This window comes from Aspergillus wentii, assembly GCF_001890725.1.
Source record: "Aspergillus wentii DTO 134E9 unplaced genomic scaffold ASPWEscaffold_9, whole genome shotgun sequence".
Taxonomy (NCBI): Eukaryota; Fungi; Ascomycota; class Eurotiomycetes; order Eurotiales; family Aspergillaceae; genus Aspergillus; species Aspergillus wentii.
Genome location: NW_024467840.1, coordinates 1,126,168 through 1,146,245, shown reverse-complemented (window position 1 = coordinate 1,146,245; position 20,078 = coordinate 1,126,168). Strand labels below are relative to the sequence as shown.

The 20,078-nt window shown below is 50.2% G+C and overlaps 7 protein-coding genes across 7 annotated transcripts; 5 read left to right on the top strand and 2 right to left on the bottom strand.

Moving 5' to 3' along the window:
- Nucleotides 1–227: 227 nt before the first annotated feature.
- Nucleotides 228–2,479, top strand: ASPWEDRAFT_120274 (uncharacterized protein; the record flags this gene model as incomplete). Its single annotated transcript, XM_040828977.1, has 4 exons — nucleotides 228–287; nucleotides 351–777; nucleotides 825–1,877; nucleotides 2,139–2,479. The coding sequence occupies 4 exons, from the start codon at nucleotides 228–230 to the stop codon at nucleotides 2,477–2,479; spliced, it is 1,881 nt and encodes a 626-aa protein (XP_040684196.1).
- A 391-nt stretch (nucleotides 2,480–2,870) lies between these two features.
- ASPWEDRAFT_46123 (uncharacterized protein) lies at nucleotides 2,871–6,570 on the top strand. Its single transcript, XM_040836694.1, has one exon. It carries the CDS (start codon nucleotides 3,072–3,074, stop codon nucleotides 6,444–6,446), a length of 3,375 nt encoding a protein of 1,124 aa, XP_040684195.1. The 5' UTR covers nucleotides 2,871–3,071; the 3' UTR covers nucleotides 6,447–6,570.
- On the bottom strand, nucleotides 6,519–7,642 carry ASPWEDRAFT_177171 (putative LaeA-like methyltransferase; the record flags this gene model as incomplete). The annotated part of the gene is made up of 4 exons (XM_040831618.1): nucleotides 6,519–6,952; nucleotides 7,005–7,366; nucleotides 7,421–7,531; nucleotides 7,587–7,642. The coding sequence occupies 4 exons, from the start codon at nucleotides 7,640–7,642 to the stop codon at nucleotides 6,519–6,521; spliced, it is 963 nt and encodes a 320-aa protein (XP_040684194.1).
- A 637-nt stretch (nucleotides 7,643–8,279) lies between these two features.
- Nucleotides 8,280–11,474, bottom strand: ASPWEDRAFT_55083 (glutamine amidotransferase subunit DUG2; the record flags this gene model as incomplete). Its single annotated transcript, XM_040838152.1, has 6 exons — nucleotides 8,280–9,991; nucleotides 10,038–10,224; nucleotides 10,272–10,829; nucleotides 10,879–11,010; nucleotides 11,061–11,186; nucleotides 11,238–11,474. 6 exons carry the CDS (start codon nucleotides 11,472–11,474, stop codon nucleotides 8,280–8,282), a joined length of 2,952 nt encoding a protein of 983 aa, XP_040684193.1.
- Nucleotides 11,475–11,568: 94 nt separating this feature from the next.
- Nucleotides 11,569–12,315, top strand: ASPWEDRAFT_716644 (uncharacterized protein). The gene has a single exon (XM_040839191.1). It carries the CDS (start codon nucleotides 11,663–11,665, stop codon nucleotides 12,083–12,085), a length of 423 nt encoding a protein of 140 aa, XP_040684192.1. The 5' UTR covers nucleotides 11,569–11,662; the 3' UTR covers nucleotides 12,086–12,315.
- A 1,119-nt stretch (nucleotides 12,316–13,434) lies between these two features.
- Nucleotides 13,435–14,673, top strand: ASPWEDRAFT_98739 (uncharacterized protein; the record flags this gene model as incomplete). The annotated part of the gene is made up of 2 exons (XM_040839629.1): nucleotides 13,435–13,494; nucleotides 13,552–14,673. Coding segments are annotated over 2 exons (1,182 nt in total), but the record flags the coding sequence as incomplete, so codon positions are not given.
- Nucleotides 14,674–17,742: 3,069 nt separating this feature from the next.
- Nucleotides 17,743–19,878, top strand: ASPWEDRAFT_716650 (putative salicylate hydroxylase). The gene is made up of 7 exons (XM_040839192.1): nucleotides 17,743–18,115; nucleotides 18,174–18,178; nucleotides 18,226–18,302; nucleotides 18,357–18,414; nucleotides 18,464–19,202; nucleotides 19,269–19,600; nucleotides 19,665–19,878. Exons 1-7 carry the CDS (start codon nucleotides 18,069–18,071, stop codon nucleotides 19,703–19,705), a joined length of 1,299 nt encoding a protein of 432 aa, XP_040684190.1. The 5' UTR covers nucleotides 17,743–18,068; the 3' UTR covers nucleotides 19,706–19,878.
- Nucleotides 19,879–20,078: the final 200 nt, after the last annotated feature.

Below are 20,078 nucleotides of genomic sequence, written 5' to 3'. Positions count from 1 at the left end.
TCGCTCTTTACAGAAGAAAAGGCCCGAGGTTGGGTTTATTATATTTCGAGTCTCTGGCCAATTCGTTGCTATCTTTGGATTTGTTCGCTTACTTTGCGATCGCGTCTTCGCCCGGCTGGTCCGACGGAGTCGAACGAAACGAACTTTATACCTGCTCTCCTTGATATCGTCATTCTTTTGTCGCTCTGGGAGCTTTGATACCTGGCAGGCCCAGGTCGACTAGCAATATGCTGTGCTGTGGAGATCGTGAAAAGGGAAGCTTCTCTGAGGAGAAATGGGACCATGTGGTAGGTTTGGCATTGAGCGACCGAGTACCTTCCAGGGGGCGAATGCTAACCCTTGGCTTTTAGAATATCGGTGATTTCAAGTCCGAATCGTGTCTGGCTGTTTTCTCGTACATATGGCTGTGGATATTCCTTATCGTGTCGCTGGCTGTGTATGGAGTGGATACATTTACTGCCGTCAATCTCCTGGCGTTCTCTCGATGGGCTGGTCAAATTGAGCCTGCCATTCCTTTCAATGTGTCGAGATGGATTTTCGCCATCTGTATCATCATCTCTTTCGTTTTGCTGGTTTTTCGATGGGCACGTGCCATCCGTGCCATCCGCTCCAGAAGCATTGCACAAAGTTACTTGGACTCTCTTGCCATGCGTGTTCAGAGTATTCGCATGGGGAAGAAGGGTCGTGGATGGAGAAGGTTCCTGGTTTTCGCTGAGTTGACCAAGAGTAAGAAAGGAGCCGAGTACGTTGCTCTGTTTGCGTACTTTTCTTTTGAGTGTAAGTTCCCTTTGTCTTGATTGTATATAACTCACTGACTTCTATAGCCTGGATGAACACCGTTTTTGCCGATGGACCACGCCAAGTCGTCAATGCCATTACGCTTTATTCGGTCATGCAAATGAACTTGCTACCTGGGGGAGAGAACGCGTCGAGCGAAGGCGGCTCTGGGGCCTCGCAATTCTTCAATAATATCAAGATCATGGCAGAAGATAACGACCGGCAGGCTGTAGTCCTGTTCGGTATGCTGTTCACACTTGTCATTTGGGTATTGTCAGTGCTGAAGCTGATGCTCGCTGTTGTCCTTTACCTCATCTTCTTGTTCCACCATATCCCTGCGGAGGACGGCACTTTGAAGACCTACTGCCGGCGAAAGATTAACAAGCGAGTTATGCGTGTTGTGGGTGTAAAGGTCAACAAGGCGCTTGCCAAGGGAGTTGCTCTGAAGAATATGGCACCCACACAACCGAACTTGGGCGCGAATGCTAAACCAACCTTGCCATCCTTCGGAGGCACTGATGCGGACAAGGGTCCCATCGTCACTACGATCTCTCGTAGCACTACGCAAACAACACTGCCGCCGTATACTTCGCGCCCGGGGACAGCAGCTCCTGACCAGAACCCTACCCTGCCGGAAATCTCATGGTCTATGGAGAAACCACCACTGAGCCGAACTACGACACAGACATCGGCGTATTCGGAATCAGCTTCAATGAGTGGAAGTGCCGCTACGGCATACAGTCCTCTTGACCGTGGATCTTCACCCGCACCACCGGTGCCCCCTTTGCCTAGCAATATTCCCACGTCTGCGACGCGTACGAATACACCCATGTCAAGACCAGGCACTACCCAGCCACGGTTTACTCCTGCTCCCCCGTCATCCATCAACGGGTCGGCCCGGGCGACTCCAGCAGCAGGATATCGATACCAAAACGAAGCTCAAAATCCATATGGTGCTTACCCGCCTCAGAACTCTCGATCTGGTACTCCCTACCGTACCTACACGCCGGCGAATGACCCTCATGCACGATCAATGACTCCTGGAGTAGCTGTTTCCGATACGCCATCTCCTGCTCGAACCTTCTCTCCGGCTAGCCATAGTGCAACGCCTCCCCCGCTGCCACCGCTAAACACCTACCAGCCTGGATATAGCGAGAGATCTTTTACTCCGGGACCTCAAAGCGCAATATCTCGATCAACGCCAGCGATCGACCCTTACCAAGCCGGTTACAGTGATCGATCTTTCACTCCAGCACCCCAGAGTGCATCTTCCCGATCTACCCCAGCGATCAATCCTGGCTACAGCGAGAGATCATTTACTCCAGGGCCCCACAGTGCAATATCTCGATCAACGCCGCCAGTCGACCCTTACCAAGCTGGCTACAGCGAGAGGTCTTTTACTCCAGCCACTCAAAGTGCGACGCCTAGACCACCACCAAGCGTGAGCCCAGATGCGTACACTGCAAGGTCGTATACTCCATACAACCCCAGCGCAACTCCTCAGCCCCAGCAGACCGGCTATGCCGCGTTTAACCCGACATTGAATTCGAATCCAGTCGAATCTCGCAGCCAGACCCCCAGCTCGCCTGGATATGCCGCCTTCAACCCATCAAATATTACACCTTCGAATGACCACGGAGGACCAGCACCCGTGCGAGCGTACTCACCCCAACCGCCATCGCAGCCTTATGGTCGCTTCTAGATGCCTTCGATCTACCCTTTTCTTTTCCTTTCCTTTTATTTCGGATTTTGAGACATATGAAGCAGCGAAGATTTATGTTATGACCCATGACGGAAGAGCTGGTTTTATCTTCTGCTATTGATGATTCATTTGATACACCCTGTTGATACCATTTATGACAAGCTGACCAATATGTGGGAAGCTGTAAATACCCCTTTTTTATGTGTTGGAAAACTCTTTTTCTCTCGGACATACCATGGATTCGTGCTGCTTTTCACTTGTCTATTTCCTTCGGCCAAGCAGGTTCTTTTCAGCGATAGACAACTCATTAAAAACAAAATTCTATCCTTTAATAAAACTCATTTCAACGTAGTCTACTCCGCAGTAATAATAAAGATGATATCGATGAAACATCCCGAGGCGGTGACTCCAACTGACCCCAGTCGGGCCGAACAACATCATATCATCATTTCCAGCCCATCCATCCATCTTACTCCACCTCGTGGACCAGCAACAAAGACATACCCCAGAATGGGCCTGATTCCACCCTGATATCAACAACCACACGACCATTCCATCGAGTGATCTCCATGTACTCCCTACGTACCCTACGATGCCGGTGTCTCCTTTCCCCTCGTCTCCCACTCCGGCTGGGCCGAATCGACCACGCGGACGCTCTTCGATCGTCGATACGCATACACAACTAGACGATACTAGTCCGTATGGGTTAAACGGTTATAATGCAGATACTAGTATGATGGACACGGAGAATTATCGCAACGGTGTGAGTGTCTCACCGCGAACGGACACGGCCACTGCGATCGGATCACCACCCCGACCGGACCGAAACCCGGCCATCGTGGATGCCAACAACAACCACCACCGCGAAGCGGAGGCTGGGAAGCCCACAGAACGGCAGCGGGGCAGATCCGCTTTGGTGGAGACGGAAAATAATAGGAGACGGAGTAATGGGAACACGCGAGCAGGCGCGGATAAGAAGGATAAGGCAGACAGAAACGGTCTGGGTCTGGCCTTGGATGATACGTCCGAGGCCGAAAATCCAGCACAAGATCCTCAACGGGGAATGGAGAACGGGGGAGATAAAAATCTACGAGATGATGGGTCCGATGGATTTCCCAGCCGACGCGTTTTGTCCAACGGAGCACGAAAAGGCGGTCAGTTGTCGCTATCGTCAGACCAGGGCTTAGGGGTTGTTCTAGAGCACACGCAGGACGGCCGCCATAATAGTAATAATAATGCTCACCGGACGTCGGTCGTGGATGCTGTGGAAGATTCCGATATTGCTGCTGCGTTGACTGGGCTGTCTGGTGATACGTCGCCACCGAGGAATCCCAACCACGATAAGGAGCGGGAGAGAGTGTTGAAGCTATCTCCGGCGAAGATGCAAGAGCTGACATCGTCGCCTCATTCGATCCCGTACCGTGCTGCGCCTTCAGAGTCGGATCACAGTCGCAGAGTTGTATCAGATAATATGTACACGGCGTCTTCTCGCTCCGGATCATCGGACGGGGCCGTGCAGCCGTTGGGCGAGATGAAAATCCCCCCGGAGGTTGTTGCGAAGCTCCGCGCCAGCAGAGATGCCCAGACAGATAGTGCCCCTGAGTTTACGACCCCGGTGTCGTCGAAGCAGACATCATCGTCGATTCGAAGTCGGCCTCATGCGTCACGAACCGTCTCCACCCCCGGCTCGTCACGGCGCCAGATGCCCTCTCTCAACAGCGAACGTTTGGCCCAGACATGGGCCTCGCGGTCCAGACAGGATCGCCCGTCTGTAGGCAATCCGGAGCCCGAGCAAAAGAAAAATCTTAACCCGTCGCCGCATATTACTGAACCGGCTCTGCCGTCGCCTATGCCGTCGTCGATTCCTCTGCCTCCCCTGTCGGTGCCTACGTATCTGCAACTAGAGCTGGCGTCTGGGCATCCATCTCCGCTGTACATACACCGCTCCGCCACGACTGATTTCCCCTATGAGTCGTCTCGGGTGAAGCTCGAGCGGCTGATGAACTTTCTGAGGCTTCCTCCGGCGTTAGAGCAGGTTCTTTGGTTTGGTACTTTTGCGTGTCTAGATGCGTGGCTGTATTCTTTTACGATACTGCCTCTTCGGTTTATCAAGGCGCTGTATATCTTGCTGGAATCATGGGTGGTCAACCTTGGCTTTGAGTTCCAGTTCATCTCGCGGTTTATCATCAAAGGCGTCGGACGGGTATGGCGGAGAAGGACGAAGGTATCTGCGGATGTCAATGCTAGTACAGATTCTGAGACATGGTCTCGAGCAGCAACGTCTGGGAAACCAGAGGCTGTGGAGCGAGAAGTCAGAAACAAAGCTGCGACGGAATCAAGACGACGACATCGGTCTGATACATACATGAACAGGCATCAGCATCGTCGACAAAAGTCTATTCCTTCTGCACTGCTTCCGGATGATAAGGCGGATATTCTTAAAGGGCTGCTTATGATTGCAACATGTTGCGTGCTGATGCGATTTGATGCGAGTCGGATGTACCACTGGATCCGAGGACAAGCGGCCATCAAGCTGTACGTGATTTACAACGTACTAGAGGTCAGTGACCGGTTGTTCGCGGCGATTGGACAGGATGTGCTTGAGTGTTTGTTCTCACGAGAGGCTTTGGAGCGTAGACCGGATGGACGCAGCAAGGTCTTCCGGCCATTTTGGCTCTTTCTGCTGGCTTTGGCCTATACAGTGATTCATGCCACGGCGCTCTTCTACCAAGTGATGACGCTGAACGTGGCAGTCAACTCGTACTCCAACGCATTGATCACTTTGCTGCTTTCTAACCAATTCGTGGAGATCAAGTCCACTGTTTTCAAGAAATTCGAAAAAGAAAACCTCTTCCAACTGACCTGTGCGGATGTGGTGGAACGATTCCAGCTCTGGCTCATGCTCACAATCATTGCCTCTCGCAACATTGTCGAGACGGGTGCTTTTAACTTTTTTGGCACTCTGGGGCTGGGGTCAACACTTGGTGGATTTTCGTCGACCAGTACTAACAGCACGCCTTTGTCGACTCCTCCGCGGACATCTTCGTCGATTCTTCCGCAGTCGTTTACCATTTTCCCATCATCACTTATCTCGTCTTTTAGCAAGGTGAATGGTTTTCTGCCGACTCTTGCTCAAGTGCTGGGCCCGTTCCTGGTTGTGCTGGGATCGGAGATGCTCGTGGACTGGCTGAAGCACGCGTATATCAACAAGTTCAACAATACCCGGCCAGCCATGTACGGGCGGTTCCTCGATGTTCTGGCCAAAGATTATTATACCAATGCCTTTGGGGATCAGAATCTGACCCGCCGACTGGGTCTTCCTGTGATTCCTTTGTCGTGTCTATTCTTCCGAGTGTCGGTGCAGACATATCAGATGTTCCTTGCGGCGTTGCTCCCGCAGCATCCGTCGTCGACAGCAGTCGAGGCAACTTCTTTATCGTCGATTCATAGCCATTATGTCCCATCGCCGATGCCATCGGCGCCACCTCTGACTCTTCGAACCATCATTCCGTCGTCGGCAGCTCATGTCAGTGCATTTTTCCGCAGCGTCCTCGCCAACGCCATGCCGACCCCAGCTCAGTCCGTGTACATTTTCACCGTGGTGCTCATCCTGACGGTGTTTATTGTGCTGCTGATCATGAAGCTTCTTCTGGGCATGGGGCTTCTGGCGTATTCCCGCTCACGCTACAAGTCGATGAAAGGCGTCGAGCTGGACAATCCATCTAGTAACGGTGCAGCTGAGCCTATCACTCGGGGACGAGAGTATGTGGTCGAGGGGAGCCGTCGAGTAGGAGGCTGGGGAGTCGTCGAGGTGAACGACGACAAGCGACGATGGATCTACGCCGATGATCCAGATGGACTACGGCGACTGAAGACGAGAGAGGAAAAGGACAAGAACTCCAAAGACGAACCGTTGAATATGGACCACGTCCAACGGTATGAAATGGTGGCCAAGCGAATTTGGTGATAGACTCGATGTATTGTATTATAATGTCACATCCTCAATGTACAATCTTACAATAGAATACCTGGACTCAATTCACTCCAGCAACGGCCTCCTCCCAACAACCACCTGCAAATTCACCACCGGCACCGCATCCCCCCATCCCATCTCCAACTCCCTCAACAACCCCTCCGTCACCTCTTTCCCTTCATCCTCCCCAATAAGCCCCGCCTTTGCCATCGACACCGGCAACGCACACCTCGCAGCCCTCACAAGCCACTCCCTTGCTTTATCTCTCAGCTTCTCCTTCCTAGAAACAGTCGAACACACATCCCGCCGTACACCCTCAAGCCCAGCCTCCACCGCTTCACGCTCAATCACCGCCGGCGCAACAGGACTCATACCGAGCGCATTGACGGCGCGCGTAATCAGCCGCCGCATTTCCGTCACGCAGGGTGGCTCGGTCTCAGCCGGTGCTGTGCTGTAGGATGTTGCGTCGATGTCTTCCCATTGCATGTAGCCGCCGGGTTCTGTCAATTAGCCTACACCATATACATATAAGTAATGGAAAGTGAGACGTACTCAACAAACCCCAAATATTGCGGATAGCAGCCTCGTAATCCTCAACTTTCAGACCCATGACTAGTAATCGAACATGCACGAGATCATAGCGCCCTTTGTGTTCCTCGGGAAATGGGTCGAGGATGTTATGTACACTGAGGTTGATGGGCGAGACTGTGTTGGAGGTGTTGTATTTGATGAATTGGGTGGGTGAGATGTCGAAGCCGTGATAGTAGTATTCTTCTTCATTCTCATCTGTGTCTGTATCTGTGTCTTCTGAGGTGTTTCTGGTTGAACATGAAGATGGAGAATGGCACATTGGTTCTAATTTTGTTTTTGCGTTTGTTTTCTGGAGATGAGTTGCTATATCTCGAAGCCAGACTCTACACCTTTTCATCAGTATCTATCCCATAAAAGGGAAAGATGGAGGTAAATACCCCGTCCCAGTCGCTACATCAGCAACACATTTGATTTCATTCTCCGGGATAGATGCATGGATGGGACTGGTTCCTATTAGTTCGATGAGGAATGCGTTTTGGACGTTTAGACTATCGTTCATCAGTACACCTTCGTCAGATGAAGTGTTTATTTATCATGACATACCGAGCCGATTCCTTCGAGTCTCGTCCGAGAGGATACGTTTCATTCTCATTAGCCATTATGATAATTAGACAATATAAATTAAACCGATAATATATATTAAATATCTAAATCAAGTCTGAAGAATATTACATTAATTTATTTATTTATATAAAAGTATAGAAAAGAGCTAAAGAAAAGGGGCTGTCATCTGCCCATTCTCTCGGGATTAGCAGTTCCTATTTTGGCTGGTCATATGGAGTCGCTACTCGCTAACTTTTCTTCAGGAATCAGGATTAGGGGTATACGAATCGAATAGGCGTAGGTCATGGAATTGGGTGTTGTTGTGCCTCATGATGGGTGTCGATGGTATGTGTTGTGTATCTGGCTATCTTAGCCTATCATGCTATTCTAGCAGAACTTTTGAGAAACCCCAGTTCATCGTAAAGACAATGGTATGGTCAATAAGCTGTCAAATCCCTGTCGCCCGTTGAAGATCATCTCGACTCCACTTTGACTGTCGATCCGAATAAACGGATAGCCGACAGCCTGATTTACCCCTATGCTGGGATGCTGGATGCGTATGCATACTATGCAATGCACTACATTCACATGCTCATTACGCCCGTGTTCATAAGAATACCATGCAATATGTATTATGAATTATAAACTGCCTCGGTAACTCCGTATACATATAAAAATACTATGTAATACAATCTAGTTGCCCCTTTCCGGCAACCGTCCAAACACATACCGGAATATCTCCCGGCTCTTGTATAAATTCTCCACGCGGAGTCGCTCATTGTCCAAATGCGCATTGTCACTGGCTTGTCCGCAGGGCAGGTTCGCCGCGGGTGCCGAGAACTCTTTCTCCAGGAAGCGGATCGTGGGAATCGAACCGCCCTCGCGGATGTAGATTGGTCGCACGCCGGAACGTGTCGAGACGGGTTTCGTCGTTTCGGGCTGCGAGGTGGGTGTTGAGACGGTGTCGGGTGGTGTCACAATGACCGTTGCGTCATCAGGGGTAGAGGCGATCGCGGTAGAGGTGTTGGCGAGGGTTGATGAAGTTGGCACTGTGGTGCTCAGTGCGGAATTTTTACGTGCTGCCGTCTTTCCGGCAGAAGAGGTGGTCGAGGATGTGATGATACGGTCGATGTGCGAAGCAAGGCTGTCAGAAGAGTCCTTGCGGAGGAGTTTCGACCCGGGCGCGGGAGACGGTTTACGTGAGGTCCGCTCGGGCAGGATTCGCTGAATAGGAGGGTAGTGGTGCTTCTGGCTCTGGTGGTCAGGAGTCCAAGCAGCCGTGATGGCGTCTGAAAGGGTCTCGAAGATCTCATTGTCCGGGTCTCCCAACCAGGCGTCGGATTTGCCCGTAATCTCCACCGTAAGGTCATTCTGGGATTCCAACAGATCAAACTGTTCTTGTGCAAATGCCGTCAGATTTGCTGCCACCTCATCCGCCTTCTGGTTTGGCACGATACGAATCGACAGACTGGCCTTGGCTTTGCGTGAGATAGTCGTTGCTGTCTTGGCGCTTCCCGGCACCTCCATCGAATGAATGGTCAACGATGGTTCTCTCCAGCGATGCATCAAGGAGTTGATCAGAGCATCGCTGTTGGGAATTTCGGGGTGGTGCGGTAGTAGCACCTCTGCGATGGCTGCATATCGCACCTTCTCTGCTTCCGTCAGAGACAAAACCGGGTCGTGGAAGTTGGGAAGGTTGATGCGACCCTTGGGCCCGACCAGAGTGCCCACGAGGATCGAGAGATCTTTCAATGGTTCATCCAGTAGGGAACTACCGTCAATACCACTGTGAAGATCCGGATGTTCGCTTGTGACAATCAGGTTTGCATGCACGACTCCACGCTGGCCATAAATCAAGCACGGGTTGAAGTCGTCCAGCCAGTAACTGTTGGCAAGGAGAATCCAATCAACCGGTCCGATTTGGGCCTTATGTTGTCGGACGGTTTCTTGGAACCCCTGAGAGCCAGACTCTTCCTCACCCTCGATGAGGAAAACCACATCGCATCGAAGGGTCTTCTGTCGGGCGAGATCCGCAGCTGCATAAAGAGCCGCCAGGATAGGCCCTTTGTTATCAGAAACTCCACGACCGTACAAGAAGCCATTGATTGAGGCCAGCTGGTAAGCATCCGTCTTCCATTTTTGCTTATTGGCCTCAGCACCAACAACATCGTAATGACCGTAGAAAAGAAGCGTCTTGTCGACCTTTTCCGGGGACGTTGCGTGGAATCTGGCATACACAATAGGATTGGTGTCTTCTCCCGTGGTCAAGAGTTTCGTCTTAGCTCCCAAGTAGTTACAGTGTCGTCGAAGGAAAGCTGCACCCTGGTTGCACTCTCCGCTGAATTTCGGACTCGACGAAACCGTTTTGAATGCGACAAACTTGGCCAGGCTGTTGACCATTTCATCTACTTGGGTCAGTCATTGCCGATGAGAAGATTGCAGGCGTCTTACCATTGCTAATCGGAGGCACTTCGTCTTGATTGAGAGAAAACTCGGTCAAGTCCCAAATGCCGACCGTGTTATCATTTCCTCCAGTAGCATAGATGCGACGGTCTTTGAATCGGCCAGCGGCCGATGCCAGCATGGTCCCTTCATGGGCAACCCAGCTGCCCACTTCTTCGAACCTCGAGTTGAATTTCTGCAATGCATGAGTAGATAGTTCGTAATAGTGCAGAAAAAACGCACCTTGACAATTCCGTTCGAGTCACCACACACAGCCACTCCTCGGATAATATCCACCGCCCACAAATCACCCGTGTGGCGAGTGATGCGTTTGACCAGCTGGTGAGAATCCAAGTTCCATATGTTCAAGGCACCGCCAGCAAGACCACAGTAGAGGAACGATCCGTCGACGGCGATCGAGAGAACAGGATCTCCGTTCTGCAGCTTTGCCATTTGAGCAGGCACCGTGTTGCCATCTTGCCCCAAACGCCACAGCTTGACAACACCATCACCAGCACCAGTTAGAAGTACCTCTTCGTTGGGTGCAGACTCGACCAAGCCGCGGACCAACAGCATCGAATACACGTAGCCATGGTGAGAGAACAGCCTATGGTGATCGCGCTTGAAGGTTAACACCTGGCCGCCCTGCGTCACGGAATGAGCAACATCCGAGCTCGAGTCCGGACAGGAAGCGCGGGTACCATCTGGACCTTTCGAGTCGAAGAACCTATGAGTACGTCGAGATAAGTGGGCAGCCGAGGTCCGTGTTGAAGCTGCGTCTGTTTTTGAAATATCGCACCACTAGATCCAGTCAGATGCAGTTGTCAAAAATCAGGAGGCAGGAACCGACCTGAATGCTGGTGTTCTGGCCACCACAGTAGACGGTCTTCAGACTGGACGAGTAGGCAACAGCAAAGATATCGCCTACATCGTGATGCGAATGGATAGAATAGAGTCGGTCAAAGGTTCTGGTGGACCAGACCTGGAGACGGTCAGTCAACTGGTCATTGCGTTGGGGAGGCTGGGAATTACATTGACGACGGAGTCGCCACCACTGGAGAAGAGGAGGTCACCATCATCGGAGAGATAGAGACCTAGGACACTTTCTTTGTGTGCATGGACGGAGAGCAAGAGATCATATGTCTCGAGGGACCAGGCCTGATGCAGAGTTAATTGTGAGGCAAGAGAAAATCAAGAAGACAAACGTACGACAATATCTCCACCTTGGAGACCAGCAAAGACACACTCGTCATCCAGGACCAAGGCAAGGACGGAGCGACTGGCCTGGACACGATGGCCGATGCCACAGTCGGCGGCGGGGTTTGAGTGGGAATTGGCAGCATCATCGTCCTGACGCGACAGAACGACGTCTGATTCCCATGCCTTGGTCTGATCGTCGAGGTCGGAGTTGCTGTCGGACTCCACGACGACTGCTGCGTTGTCCATCGCTGGCACGGGCGATGGAGACGGAGAGTGTTTCAGGTGTGAGGCTTCTGGGATAGGAAGAGGATGGATGAGTCAACGATGCTGAGCGTGCTTTGACCCTTTGACAGTATTTTAAATGAACCAATTCATCAAATTAAATCGATAGGTCAATCTGGGGAATCCACTTGGATGAAAAGACTCCACAGTTGATGATTCTTTGCTTCGGGTGGGAATTGAATTGTTCTGGAGAGAATCGGAAGAAGCAGAAAAGAAGATGTGGCGGTGCGAGAAGAAGAGAGAAGAGCGGCAGAAGAAAAAGAAATTATCTGCTACTCACCACGACAATAGGTTCTATAATTATTAGGATTATTATTCTGCATTTCACGGCAGAGAGTTTGATTCTGGTGTTTCTTTTGATTCCAACAGCATCGAGGCCTGACGGTTCAGTAAGGCTACACCAAGTGGAGGAGAGACGAACCTGGGTTCCCACCACAGTCGAGCCAAAGGAATACTGGCTCTTTGGGTCATTTTATATGAGGATACGGAGTAAATCAGGATGGATGATGAGGTTCAATAGTCGATTAATAAAGGTTATGCCATCAGACGCAGAAATGGTGAGATTAAAGACCTAAAAGGGATCGACAGGAATGTTGATAGAGATACAAACAGAGAAACAGAAAAGAATATAATATTACCTGAAGATAATCAAGAGAATTCAGAATGATTAATCCAATGAATTAATCAATTCGCCTGATACTGTTTACTGATAGGACATCGATGTCCTTAAAGGTAGGTTGGGTTGTACAATATGATACCTAACACGTACAAGCATTCCAGACATACGAGTATCAATCCATATTCTATCTATTCATCTACGGAGTAATAGTGAACCATAGTATTCTATCAAAAACATAATAACAATCATATAAATATAATATAATAATAACAACAACAATAATAGCATCGAGAATAACACAGGATGTTCAGCCACAGTGGCGGTGCGCAGCCATTCTCTCAGCCAATCACAACTCATAGCATCACCGTTCTTCTCTCCTCCAGTCCTTCTCTTCTCTCTTTGTCAGTCTCTCTCTCTCCTGTCTATCCATCAAATCATCTATCATCATCCTCATCCTCATTCTATTCTTATCGATCGGGTATTTCGGTATCCCCTCATGTATCTCCCCATGTACCCAACTCAGGGGCTTAACACGGCGCCTCGCAGCGCCAATGATCCATTTCCCCTCCGCCCTGCAATCACACCGCGACAACAAATGCACGTCTCCACGGATCTGCCCTCGTCATTCCAACCCAAACGTGGTATTATGCCAGATCCGCCATCCTAAGGATTTGATTTTGGCAAAAATAATCAGCAGAATGAATCAAAGAAAATGCCTTGTCCGCATCATCGACACCCAAGTGGCCCAACCAGTGCAAATACCCCCGCGGGATCCCATCCTGTTCGCTGCTCTGTCCAGCTTCACCTTCTTCCCAGCCCCTCCTAATTAGTTTATCGCGCATGTCACCGTCATTTAATATTATATTTTTTGATTATTATTCTTCCTTCGCCTTAAAACTCGTTCGTCGCCTTGGCTGTTGGTCATTTGTCGCTGCCCTTCTTAAGACCCCCGCGTCTCAGCTCCAACTGTCGCTCTTCTTCACCAGGCATCATTGTTCTCTTCTTGCCACCAACTTTCTTATATATTGCAACTGCTCGCAGTTTCTTTTTCACCCTTGACAGTCTTATTCAGCTACAAGGCTGGAATCCCTGAAAAAACTTTGCGATCACAAGGTCCACTCTCCACTTGGCCCTGATCTATACTTAACCAGTGCTACACCGCTTCATCGCGGAGTCACCGCTGATCCCAGCTTTCATACTTGCTTTATCAATGGTTTTCGACCAGTGACTGTCGTCTGAACGACTGGATTTTTCGATTGCAAATTCTTCCGAGCAACCTACTAGTTGCATTTGCATTCTATCACTATGGCTCCCTTAGGCCAGACCGTTGCCGTCTTTGACAAGTCGGGCAAAGTAGTAAGCACGGTATGTCGCTTTTTCTCCCATATACCTTCAAGATAACTTCTGACTCATACTATACAGAGCAAGCAATTGTTTGGTGTTTTCAGTCAGGCCAAAAATGCCTACCGCGACCGCAAAGCCCAGATTCAATCCGAACGGAATCTCCGAATCGCGGAGAAACAAGCATTGAAGGCAATGCAGAATTACACCATCGACGATGCCCCCTATGAGCCCCAATACGAAATTCAATATGAGCCATCCGTGGCCCCCTCGCAGAGAAGTCGCCGCAGCCGTTCGCGATACTCCTCGGGCCGCAGCCACTATCAACACCGCGACATCGAATATGAGCAGGATCTCTATTCCGAAGCATCGCGTTCAGAGTACCAACCCGCCGACATGGTCCGCCGTCACACCCAACCCGAAATATCCATGCGAGAGCCCCCAAGGCGGCCGGGCGTCAGCCGATCCATGTCGGATGCCAACATTGATATGGATCTCGCGTACGGTGATTTCAATCCCGATATGGTAGCCACCCGGGATGTGCCCCCTCCCATGCCGCCCCCGCCGCAGCAGCAGCAGCTCCAGCAGTTCGAAGACCCAGAGCTGAATGGCTTGGTCGACAAGGCTCAGATGTTGCTTGAGGAAGCCCAATGTGTACAGGCCAGTGCGACGGCCACCATCGCCCATCTGCAGAAGAACCCCGAGGCCATGGCTGCGGTTGCGCTGACCCTGGCGGAAATCAGTAACCTCGCCGCTAAGATGGCCCCCGCTGCTCTGTCTGCATTCAAGACCATGGCACCGACCATCTTCGGCCTGCTGGCCAGCCCGCAGTTCCTGATTGCCGCTGGTGTCGGCATCGGTGTCACGATTGTCATGTTTGGCGGCTTCAAGATCATCAAGCAGATCACCGGCAATGATAATAGTGATAAGAATATCGCTCCGACAGCCGCCCCGCAAATCGAGGAGCCCCCAACCATGGAGGAAATGTTGGAAATCAATACGGAACATCTCAGCTCCGTGGAAATGTGGCGACGTGGTGTGGCCGACGCCGAAGCTTCAAGTGTTGCAACCTCGGTCGATGGCGAATACATCACCGAAAGAGCGGCTGCCATGTCTGGCATTGACGTGACCACGGCCCGGATGACGCGCGACCCTCGATTCAAATTCGACGATGATGAATCGTTGGCGCCTTCCCAGCGATCCCACCGCTCGCGGAGATCTCATCGCTCTCGCGCTCCTACCATGGAGCCAACCCCGGATTCCTACGCGAGATCTAAAGCCCCTTCCATGGCTCCATCCAGATCTCACTCCAAAGCCTACTCCAGGGCACCCTCGAGAGCTCCGACGATGAAGGAGCCTTCGCGGGCTCCCTCCAAAGCCCCATCCCAAGCCCCATCTAGAGCTCCGTCTAAAGCTCCATCCCGGGCCCCGTCTACTAGGGCTCCGTCTATGGCCCCGTCCAAGGCTGAATCCCGGAGCTCCGAGAAGGACAAAAAGGCCGAGAAGCCCAGACGTTCCAGCCGTCTCCGCTTGATGTTTACTGCTTGATCACGACAGAACTATAACTCTACTAACTAGATTTTCTCTTTCCTTCTTCTTTTTTCATTTACCTTCATGTATATACTATGTACAGTCTTGATGTCTGTAGAAGGCTTGATTTTCTTTTCCATATGTGTTTATCATCATGTCGACAGATTGCATAATATTGAGTTCGTCTTGTTTTCGAATTCCACTTTTCGGCACTGTCAGGGAGTTTTTTCTGTTCTTTGTTTCCTTTTGCTATCATTGGGCCTGGATAAGTTTTGTTCATGCATTCTTCATGGCGTTTTATAATGATTACATTACAGCTGTTCCTCAAGTGAATACAGAACAGAACCCTTGAGGTTTTGATATGTTTATGATTTATCTGGTGGCTTGATCTAAAAGTTCTTTCTTTTTTATATTTTATCTCTGATCTTCTTGGTGTTTCTTATCTAGAAGATTGATTGGGTCGTTTGGCATTCATTGCATTTATGTGTGAAGATATTAGATACGATTCGAATATACCGTGACCACTTCATTGTTGCATGATATCTTTCTTGATGCATACCCTAGTATCCGAGGTCTTGCCACCTTCTGGTGAGAGAATGAATAGCTAGCACTCACCTCTTGACCATCTTGGTTATTCAAGTTTGATAGACCGACCACCTTAAGCTTTCAAAGAAATACTGAACAGCTACACTATTGCCCACCATGTCTCATCTCATCTACAAACACCTATAGCAATGTCGTCATATCGCTTAGATAGTTCTCACCACCCTCATCCGGCCGTACCGATACACCCCCATCCATCCCTATCTCCGTGCTTACTGTACCTACCTACCTTCCAGAAAACCAGATACCCAACCGGTGAGACATACCAGACCAGATTCCATGAGCCGAATTCCGGCCGATCTACCTACACCTACACAGCTGAGGAGTCCGAGGTGGAGAAGATCAGTCAGTAGTGGGTAGCCGTAAATGTAAATGGCGGCTGACATGAGCGACATGTTCATCTGACTCTTGCTCACGGCTGCCGGCTAGGGTTTAATAAAGCATTGCCGGGTCTAGATGAAATCGACAAGGGGGATTTGTTGTGGATATCTCATGGCACAGCTATGGGTGTATATGAAACGGTACACCGAATCGAGCCGGGAAATTAGCATCTACCCGTTCCTCCTCTCCAGGCCGTTCGTTCCGTCCGAATAATCGAGTAGGATGGATTATTAGCGACCAGGATAAGATCTTCATATTACTCCGTAGGTGAAGATAACTTTCACTTCGTGGGCTTCATATCGATGGAATAAAAGCTTGAATGAATCTCCCCCACGAAGGGAGGAATGATCCTCCCCTGCGAATCTGTCTGTTTCAGTCTCACTCTGTCTATCTTTCAAGTCGTATGAATCAATATATTCTTGTTTCATATTTCTCCAAGTAGCCAGTAGTAAAGAGCTCGGTATGAGACATAAGATAGACCAGCCGTTTCATTTCACTGTCTGTATGTTTCATGGCCTGCGAACGGATATCGAGTAAAGAATCGCTGTCGCAAGGAGCGGTATGCCTATGACTCTTTGCTACTGTAATCAAACGTGATGTATCATGATTAATTAGAGGCTGTATGTGTAGCCATGTAGGTCATTTTGCAGTTGACCGTTGACTGTTGAGACCGGTAAAGAGCAGATTAAGAATAAGCCGAAAAGTGGACTGATAGGCGTTTCTGGGTGGAGAAAGTAGGACGTGGGGATCGGCCAAGTACACTCGGGTAATCCACGCAAGAAAAAGACATGCATGCTTCCAAATTGAACGGGAAAGAAAAGCCCCAGAAAGTGAAAGTGAGTGAGGGGGCAGTTTTGACTTGATCGTCGCTGAAAGTCAAATCCGAGTATCAAACTCAAAGAGCAGGAACGCTGTCATCGCGTCTGGCGACGATGTGGGAGACAACGGCGGAGGAAAAAGGGAAAATGAGAGGGAAAGACTTTCGCCGTCCAGTCATTGGGTCAGCCATCACCAATGAGACTATGTTTGTCGATACATAGGGATAAGGGATGAAATCATGATCATGAATTAGGTATGAAAGGTGATGACCATTTAGGGGTTACACTGTATGTGACGATCAGAATCGATCGCAGGCAGACCGCAGAACAGCCATCGGCAATGAAGAACCCAACCTTTGCCGTAAAACAGTTGTCTCCCATCCTCGATGCACCGCAATTGAATTCCAAAACAACTCATCCAAATTTTATGAATCATGGACCCCAAGACCTCGCATTCCAACAGCGTGGGTCGAGGTCAGCAGGGCCGATTAGAATTAGATGAAACTGGAAAACCTGGAGGGCTCCGGTTTTCTCTCCGGAGAGAAAGCCAAACTCGGCAGATGAAGGCATTGCACAAAAGCCGGCAGCTCTCAATTTGAGGCATAGCTAAAAAGAAAAAAATGGATTTTTGCCCCAAAGACTCAACCCCCTTGGCCAATTTGGCCTTTTGCCGAGCGGCGATTTTGGTTTGGTTCTGGTTCCGTGCCAACTCCGGGCTTTCTTAGTTCTTGCTCCGGATTTACCACTGTGGGCAATGGTGTAGGATGATGCTTGATCCCCGTCCAGTAAGATGATGCAGGTTTGCATTGCCCTCGTTCAGGCTCTCTTTTTCGAGCAGTAGTTTGCTCTATTGCCCCGCAGAAGCCGGCACAGTTCACTGGCTGAAGCTTTCATAGTCCTTGTGACAAGTTCATAGAAGCCATGCTCTCCGTAGTCTACTTACTAGACGTGGAGTCTTTCCAGGACGGTGGAGAATGGGATGTGGGATCGATCCTTTTGCCGTGATTTCCGCTGGATGGGTTTGGTGTCGTTATAATATGGTCGTCTCGTCCAATTTCATCTCATCTCATCTCATCTTTCAATCCATATCAGGTCGCGTCCTTGGATCGAGTGGCAACCCTGAAGAAATCTGTGCCGCTGGGTCGACATAAAATACTAGTACCATTGTCTATCATCTTGGCTTTCTATATTCGGAGAGGTCTTGAATTCGCCATATAAAATCCATTTATCCATCACTCCAGTATAGTCAATTGACAGTGCTTCATCATGGATGTATCACAGGCAAAAACGCCTCTGGAGGTGATTGTTGTTGGGTAAGTTGCGAATCTTTTTCTTTTATCAAAATAAGGCTTCGATCTGACTTGTTCTTAGTGCCGGTATGATTCAGAACTATCTGAGTAGAATCGTCTTCTGACTGGTATAGGTATCGGTGGAATGGCCGCAGCTCTGACATTGGGCTCGCGAGGACATCATGTCACGATTCTTGAATCAGCGCCCAAGGTACGCTCTATAGACTCGTTCGTATGAGTCGGATCTGTTAATAACAGACTATAGCTTTTGGAAGTCGGTGCCGGTATCCAGGTGTCTCCGAATATGCTGAGAATCTTCGACAGTAAGTACCTCCATCTCTTCTCTGGACCACGTTTATTAACGAAGTACAGAATGGGGAATCTCGGACTTAATCCACGCCAAAGACGTACCTCTAGAACACATCCACGTCAGAAGATGGCAAGACGGAAGCCTCCTCGGCACCGTCCCTGTAAACAAAACATACGGCCAACAAGTCGTCATCCACCGCGCAGATCTGCACAATGCCCTAATCGACCGAGCGCTTGAACTCCCCAACGTCGAACTGCGCGTGAACTCAACCGTCACAGACGTCCAATTCACTCCGGCAGCAGTGACCCTCGCCAACGGCAGCATCGTCCACGCAGACATCGTCATCGCCGCCGACGGCATCAAATCCGTTCTCCGGGGCCACCTCCTCGAAGATACATCCACCAAGGCCATCCCAACGGGCGACGCAGCATACCGCATCATGCTGCCCCGGAGCAAGCTCGAGAATGATCCCGATCTGAAAGACCTCATCACGGAACCCCAGGCGACCCGCTGGATCGGGCCCTCGCGTCACATCATCGCTTACCCGGTGCGTAATCACGAACTGTACAATGTCGTCCTGCTCCATCCCGATAGTCACGGCGTCGAGGAATCATGGACAACAAAGGGCTCCAAGAAGGCTATGATCGACAACTATAAGGGCTGGGATAAGCGCGTGACCAAGCTCATCGATATGGTCGCCGAAGACGAAGTCCTCGAGTGGAAACTATGTCTGCATCCTCCCCTCAAAACCTGGATCAGAGGCTCCGTTGCTTTGCTCGGTGATGCCTGCCATCCAATGCTGTCAGTACCCGTGTCCATCACAAAACACAATCAAAATGTCTGTCCCAAACTAACCAACCCAACCAGCCCCTACGTCGCCCAAGGCGCCGCCCAAGCCGTCGAAGACGCAGCCGCCCTCGGGGTCCTCCTCTCAACCATAACCTCACGCACCGAAATCCCCCTCGCCCTGCAAGCGTACGAAAAATCACGCAAAAAGCGCGCGGAAACAGTGCAGCAGTCCGGCTCAGAGAACAGGATCACCCTGCACCTACCCGACGGGCCGGGGCAGATCGCCCGCGACGCGCAGTTCCGCGCTTCGATGACTGGGGGTGCGAATCCGGATAAGTGGTCGGATCGGGAGACGCAGAGGTTCTTGTGGGGGTGGGATGCTGAGGAGAAGGCTTTGGAGGTGTGGAATGGTGAGTTTGCTGCTGTTGCTGTTTTGGTGTTGGTGGTGTTGAAGCTAATGATGAACATGAACAGAGGTTTCTGGAAAGGGGTTCAAGGTCAATGCCAGGTTGTAGGAGTTGTGGTTTGCTCTGTTGGTTTATCGTGGGAGATGAGGGTGGTCAAGCAACTATTTGGGGAAAGAAAAGTACCCCTCGTGGTCATTTGAAGCAGTTTTCTTGGTTCAGCGATGTCTATAATTATCTCCACGCATTATTGTAAATAGTTTCAAGTGCATCTGCACATGTACAAATTATGATTTGGAAGAGTTCGGATTTGTGTAAAAAGGCATCTTTCTCATTGCCAGGTGATATCATGTTCCCACTACTTTTTCTATTCCGTTACACATTAAATGCTCAAAAATTACAACACATAGACCAAAATGAACCCGAAATAGTTATATCGGTGTTTATTGACCACGGATGGCCTTTAATCCCAACTCTTTCAATG

What these genes read in the sequence shown, in the direction of transcription:
- ASPWEDRAFT_46123 (XM_040836694.1), top strand. Translation starts at nt 3,072, where the DNA reads ATGCCGGTGTCTCCTTTCCCCTCGTCTCCCACTCCGGCTGGGCCGAAT.
- ASPWEDRAFT_716644 (XM_040839191.1), top strand. Translation starts at nt 11,663, where the DNA reads ATGATTCTTTGCTTCGGGTGGGAATTGAATTGTTCTGGAGAGAATCGG.
- ASPWEDRAFT_716650 (XM_040839192.1), top strand. Translation starts at nt 18,069, where the DNA reads ATGGATGTATCACAGGCAAAAACGCCTCTGGAGGTGATTGTTGTTGG. An exon ending in TTCTTGAATCAGCGCCCAAG is followed by an intron (nt 18,303 to 18,356) that starts GTACGCTCTATA and finishes AACAGACTATAG; the next exon opens with CTTTTGGAAGTCGGTGCCGG. An exon ending in GATGCCTGCCATCCAATGCT is followed by an intron (nt 19,203 to 19,268) that starts GTCAGTACCCGT and finishes CAACCCAACCAG; the next exon opens with CCCCTACGTCGCCCAAGGCG.